General features: G+C 32.9%; 1 protein-coding gene and 1 long non-coding RNA gene across 3 annotated transcripts; one reads left to right on the forward strand and one right to left on the reverse strand.

Annotated features, from left to right (window-relative positions):
- Positions 1 to 2,854, reverse strand: LOC128922773 (uncharacterized). 2 transcript variants are annotated; one of them, XM_054234524.1, is made up of 3 exons: positions 2,386 to 2,854; positions 2,131 to 2,314; positions 1 to 2,055 (listed from the first exon to the last, which is right to left on the reverse strand). In XM_054234524.1, coding segments are annotated over exons 1-3 (720 nt in total). In that variant the 5' UTR covers positions 2,388 to 2,854; the 3' UTR covers positions 1 to 1,521. The 2 variants fall into 2 exon arrangements, with proteins under 2 accessions (XP_054090499.1, XP_054090500.1); XM_054234525.1 differs by having other exon boundaries at positions 2,131 to 2,854.
- A 126-nt stretch (positions 2,855 to 2,980) lies between these two features.
- On the forward strand, positions 2,981 to 6,345 carry LOC128922808 (uncharacterized). Its single transcript, XR_008471993.1, has 3 exons — positions 2,981 to 4,565; positions 4,612 to 5,975; positions 6,034 to 6,345. It is a non-coding gene; the product is annotated as an uncharacterized LOC128922808 (long non-coding RNA).
- Positions 6,346 to 6,799: the final 454 nt, after the last annotated feature.

Here is a 6,799-nt window from a genome sequence, read left to right on the forward strand (position 1 = left end):
AATACGAATGTTCGCTACGAATACGAATAATTTGCCATCACTGAATCCATGTGAACTCGAAACTTTGTTACCATACTTAAATTTTGGATTTTGACATTTCGAAATCAGCTGGGTTGAGAAAATTATGTATATTTTGATAAAGAAAACTGAAAACTTTTATGATATAGTTGAATTTTTGACCAAAAAATTTATTCGCTGACGTATGTATTTTTGCTGATGGAGGAAGAACGAGAGAGAACCCGCCGCGATCTAAAACTTCAAAGAAAATCACTTAGGGACTTCAGCAACCCTCTGGAGTTAGGCGAAACAACGTACATACTCAGGTTCTATAAAAATAGTTATACTTTATTAAAAGGAGTTTCTCAAAACAGGTTTGTTAAAAATTTTCGCTTAAATAAGGCGGCCTTTACATATGTCCTCGGCGTTCTTGAGAGGAATGCAAGTTCTTCAAGGACTTCATCTATATCTTTACTTCATCGTTTGTCTTTAGTTTTACGTTTTTTTGCTGAGGGAGGCTACCAGCATGGAGTAGGCAAGGACTTCGATATTCCAATGGCTCAGTCTACATTTTATTGCGTCTTAAAAGATGTATTAGCATCGCTTCAGTCCCATCTGTGCCCTCAGTGGATAAATCTTAATTTAAGTAGCGATGAAAAAAGACAAGCCAAGAGGGATTTCTATCAGAAATACGGATTTCCAGGTGCGATTTTGTGTGTAGACGGTACACACATTAAAATCGTTGCTCCAACAAAAGATAAGTTTCTCTATTATAACCGCAAAGGATACTTTAGTATCAATGCCATGATTGTAAGTAAGGTAGCAAATTCACATTTCAAACTTCTTATTCAATGTTTTGCAGATATGCGACAATAATATGAAAATACGTTATGTAAACGCTCAGTATCCTGGGAGCAATCATGACTCCCATATATGGAATGTTAGCAGTGCGCGTTATTTTTTTGAGAAAAAGTACCTGGATGGGGAACGAAACACTTGGCTTTTGGGTATTATACCTACATACATACATATATACATATGTATAAAAATTGTCATAACTCTTTACAAACTTTCAAAATTACAATTTTTAGGAGATGCTGGATATGCCCTAGAACCATGGTTAATGACACCTTTTCGAACACCTTCCTCAGGAAGCCCGGAAGAGAAGTATAATAAAATACATGCAAAGGCGAGAAATATTGTAGAAAGAACAATCGGTGTTTTTAAAAATCGATTTAGATGTCTTATGAGTGCTCGTGAACTTCGCTACGAGCCATGGAAGGCATCTCAAATCGTTAATGTTGCGGCAGCGTTGCACAATGTTTGCATCCAGTTTCGTGTACCTGATGAAGCTTTAGAAAATGTTTCAGAACCAAATAATTTTTCTGAAAATGATGATATCATCTCATCAACTTATAATGATGAAGCTTCACAGATAAGACAGGCTATATGTAGAACACTTACACGAATATAATATACTAAATAAATTTAACACGATATATTTTTGGAGGTTTAATTAAATTTTTATTTATTTAAATATTTTTGATAATGCAAACTTTGTTGCTCTACTTGCAACATTTGCTGCTTAATAGAATTTTTTGCAGCAATTAAATTTTCCATTGCTCTATTATGCCTACCGATTTCTTCCACTTCTGCTTTCTTTAGTTCGCATAATCGGCGCATATCTGAAGAAAGATCGTCTAACTTTTCAAAAACCTTTTTTTGAAAATCTTTTTGAAGTAAAAGTTGTTCTTTTACTAAATCAATTGTATTTGTTTCTGGTGGCTTAGTACTGTGTCTTGGCAGTGCAGGGCTACAACTCATCGAAGGCAGCGATATATCGGCCTCGGCCTCATCAGTGTCAACTGCCATTGATAAACCCACACTCACTGTGTTTTGTATGCCGTTAGTACTCGTCTCTAACGCCGTTAATTTGATTACAGCTTCTTCCAATTCGCTGAAATGGTGCTGTCTATTTCGACCGCCACCAGTAGCTGACTGTTCTTTTTTGTTTTCGGCCAATTTCCTTTTAATATATGCCTTCCAATCTAGCCATACCTTTTAAAAAATAAATTATAGAATATATAAATTATTCTTTTAGTTTCAATAATTAAAAGAACTATAATACGTTACCTTCTTCCAGCTTGAAATGTCTTTAGTGGGGGGGCCTACACTGTTGAGTTCATCGGCTACTTTACTCCAAAATTCCGCTGCTACTTCCTTAGGACACTTTGAAAAACCCTGCGCCATTTCGGGCTTTTGCTGCAAAAGTTCAAGCAGAAGCGCATATTGTTGTTTCGTGGTTATTACTTTAGACCTGTGGAAATCAAATTGAAATATATTTTATCCTTAACAAATGCAATTAACTTAAATAAAGTAAAAACTTACATTTGAACCTTTTTTTTTTTGCTTTATTTCTTCTTTTTTAGTATATTCTTAAATTTTTCCGTTAGCAAAAACGCGTCGTAGAATAATTTAAAAAAACTTCCGAATTTGACGATTCGAATGTATTCTGTGAATGTCACTTTACGAATTTCGAACTTACTTTTTAAGATAATCGAATTGCATGAAAGCAATTACGTAACTTTTCCGAAAAAACAGTGTACGATGAATTGCGTGATAGGGCTGAATAATGTTCATGAACTATTGAAAAATGTAATGTGACAAAGTTCTCACTGGGTATCTTTATTTTCGCGCTCAGCTACGAAGTCACAACAGAGGACGTGTAATATAGAGAAGGTTCATGGTGTGTCGATTGTCACACTGGTCCGCTTTTCGAAGGGGTACTCGTTCCTATAAGCGTGTTTCACCACATGTACTCTTATAGATTCGCTTATATACAATTAGGGATGCAAACGATGTATCGATGTTTTTGAAACATCGATGTTTTCGCCAAAAAGCATCGGTGTAAGCCATCATGTCACTTTCAACGATGTTTTATATAAAAATTTGACTTCACAGTTTTTCGGGTATTAACTCGAAACCCTCTATTTGGATACGCTTTATTACATTGGAATTCGATTTTTGTAAAATACGGAAAATTCGATAAGGGAATGTTCGCTTGGACAATACTGCGGTTACTTTTATGATTTATTTATACAATTTAATTCTGGCGTAGGCTACCGCGTTAGATCAGAGATTCAAATTACTGCATTTTGAAGATGCTATGGCTAAAAGAAATACTTTTTTTCATAAAAAATTCAAAGAATCGCGCTGATACAACGGAATCTTCGGATGAGTGTGAAACAGAATACTCGTTTAATATTTGGAACCAGAATAAACATTTGGTCCACCAAAAGGTGAAATATAAGCTGTCAAATTTAACTACAATTACAGGGACGGAAGGTTGAAGAGAAAGTGTATCTAGACTGTTACCCCTACCAATCAGAAGCCAATAGAGTTTGGATTGACATGAATACTGTGTTTCCGGAGTTTTATAAATAGGCTTATTAATATTTACACATTGTGGCCCCTTCAGTGCCGACAGTGACAGTGAAAAAACTTTCCATATCGTTGTTTTGAAATTCTGTTATTTATTGAGAAAAAACTTTAACAGATATATAATGCTAAGTGAAATAAAAGGTACCAACTTAAGGCGTACTACATTTCATTAATTTATGCTTCTGCTTCTGTATTCCTTAGCTTTTCACACTAAATTTAAAATAAGTTAAAAAAGTTCAAAAATACATCGATGTATCGATGTTTTAATGACCGACGATTTTGATTTCGATGGGTTTTGAAGAAACATCGATACATCGAACCATCGATGTTTCATTTCACGATGTTTGCATCCCTAGTGTTAGTCATTTAACTCCTCCTAAACGGCTGGACCGATTTCACTAATTCTTTTTTGTTTGTATTCCAGGGGGATTGAGGATGGTTCTTACGGAGAGAAAAATTTACAAAAATTACCTGAAAAAGTCTAAAATTCACATTTTTCTAATCTCCCATACAAACAATTTGTATTCTATAGATATAAAAACGAATTGCTGTTCGTTAGTCTTGCAAAATGTCGAGAACTGCCATACCGATCTGGCTAATTTTAATTTTGAAATATTCGAGCGTGGCTAAGAAAGGTTTAGCAAGGTTATTGCAGAAGATTGCAATAACAGAACTTTATATGAGTTGACAACAAAATTAAAAAATAGAAAACAAAAAATAATAATATTTTGAAGGTAGTCATTGTTGCTTTGTTAAAATATTTTTGTCATTGTTACATTGTATAAGGTTGTGTCGATAGCCCAAAACAATTTGTAACAAGTAAGGTAAGGCTAAGTTTGGGTGCAACCGAACATTTTATACTCTCGGAATTAAGTGATGTAATTTTATTAAGATAACACACAATACTGACCCATATATTCATAAAGAATATGTATTGTATATGAGGACCGTGGTAATTCCTGAACCGATTTCACTAATTTTCACCATCAAAGCATAACGGGAATGGGGCAAATTGGCAACCTGTTAGTAAGCACACAAACTGTACATTCGGCATTGAAATTACTCCTAAATTACAAGTCAACGAAACATAGAAGTGCTTTTGCAGCAAGATCAAACTGCGATTGTAGGTAAGTCACAGTTGACACCTCGATGGATTAATAACATTTCAAACAGATTTCTGTCTCTTTCCGGATATAAAACAACAATATAATACCCATAATTGCCTGAGTGAACGACAAATATTGGCCGCAAAAAACAAAGATGTCGTCGATGTCAATGCGACTATTTAGAATTCGTTACAGGAGAGGATACAAATTAGGATGACGTAGCCAACTATCCCAAAGAATTTTTATAATCGTTGGAATTGCCTGGATTATCACCACTTAATTTTACATTTAAAGTATCATCAGTTGTCATCATGATGTATGTATAACATAAATCAACCTCGACTTTCTAATGAATTTTGTATCGTCATCGAAGCCAAGATTGATTGTGTATCTTAGCCACAAAACGTGTGGCCGGGTCTGCTAGTATGTTTATACATATGTAATTTATAGATATTATGTTTATATTTGATATTAAAGGACATGCACACATATGTAATAAATGTCTACCACATTATTTATTCCATTAAAACCTTTGAAATATAAAATAAACTAAAAATATTATATACGTAAAATAATATATATATAATATATATGTATATATTTAATTACTTTGGTCAAGAATAATTTCTATAATATCTCAAAATCATTAACGTCCGCGCATTTGTAATTATGCGTGCATGTAAACAAATATCAAAGAATCATTCCAATTGTGTACATACCCAGCAGATTTAAAAGCGAGATCTCCTGAAAGGAGGAATGAAGGAGACCTCCTATTGACCTCTTTTAGGAGCAGTAAGGGAGTTTTTTTAATTTTGTTCTTATATTGTGTTTTTTTTTTTATATTTCATTTTAGTGTTGACCTCCTTTTGTCATCTTTTAGGAGCAAAAAAGGAGATTTTATACTTCTGATTTCCTTTAGGAGCAATAAAGGAGATTTTTTAATTTTTCGTAGCTTAAAAATCGTACTTTTGATTAAAAAATTACAATTTAACGGGAAATAATAACTGTTAATTTTTGTCTTCAAGCAATTGTTCATTTCAACTATGTTTTTTAAAGCGTGCAGACGTAAGTGTTTTATATCTATTGAGTATTAAATATTTTAAATTGATAATTAAATTTACTCTAAAAGGCATTTAAAACGCCTAGTGAATAAAAAATTAAATAATTTATATAAAAAACAAAATAATAATACACAAAATGAAAATGATGTGGAAAGTGAAAGTGAAAATGAAAATGATGTGGAAAGAAAGAAACATGGAACAAAAAATACGGAAGCTAGAGGAAATATCTGCGCAGAACACTATACTCCTGGAGCGGATTATTGACATATTTCCACCGATGAAGATTGAATTAATGATATTTCCTATTAAAAACATGAATGATTTAGCATCTACAGAATCCTTGCTTTTGAATAAGCCTGATGCAGAAATTGTGATTATGATAAAATACATTTGATAAGATGTTACTCAACAGTTTGAGTTTATTATAGGTGGCGTATCTGAAGCAAAAGATTTCAAAGAGACCCCTATCAAAAATTTTGGATTAAGAGATTCCCTGCTCTTAAAAGTGAATTGGGATGGAGCCAAAAAAAAGTTGCATTGAAGAATTATGCACTTTTCAATAAATTTCTTTACGGTAATACATAATTTCAATTCATGTCATCTATTTTTTTAACAAGTTTAATTTTTAGAGGCCTTAAAAGATGATTACTCATACCCTGATTTTGAGGCAAAGATCAAAAAGGCGTTTCTCAAATGTAAGGCTCAGTTCTACAGGAACACTTATAATATAAAAAATAATAGATTCCATGTACATTCATTTAATTAAAAAACTTTAATAAAAAATAAAATTATAAAAATTTGATTTTGTTAAAATAATTGCAGGCTGAAAATAATATAGGATTTATCATAGAGATCTCCTATAGTAGTAATCATAGAGATCTCCTTTGGGATTAATCTTAGAGATATCCTATAGTAGTAATCATAGAGATCTCCTATATCAGTAGTCATAGAGATCTCCTTTGGGATTAATCATAGAGATCTCCAATAGCAGTAATCATAGAGATCTCCATTAGGAGGTTAAGAGTACTCGCGTTCCAATGACATGCAATGTTAAAAACGAGTATACAATTTTACGTGTATTTACACAAGAGTATTAGGAGTAATAGAGAGTATAGGATATCTCCTAAAGGATTAATCCACGAGGTCTCAAACGATCATCCTAAAATCTGCTGGGTATGTCAATTTGTCATCATT

Source organism: Zeugodacus cucurbitae, chromosome 6, assembly GCF_028554725.1.
Source record: "Zeugodacus cucurbitae isolate PBARC_wt_2022May chromosome 6, idZeuCucr1.2, whole genome shotgun sequence".
Taxonomy (NCBI): domain Eukaryota; kingdom Metazoa; phylum Arthropoda; class Insecta; order Diptera; family Tephritidae; genus Zeugodacus; species Zeugodacus cucurbitae.

Bases quoted from the DNA above. Each gene is read 5' to 3' on its own strand.
- LOC128922773 (XM_054234524.1), bottom strand. The intron at 2,056-2,130 runs GTAACGTATTAT...ATTTTTTAAAAG, and splicing joins ACATTTCAAGCTGGAAGAAG to GTATGGCTAGATTGGAAGGC.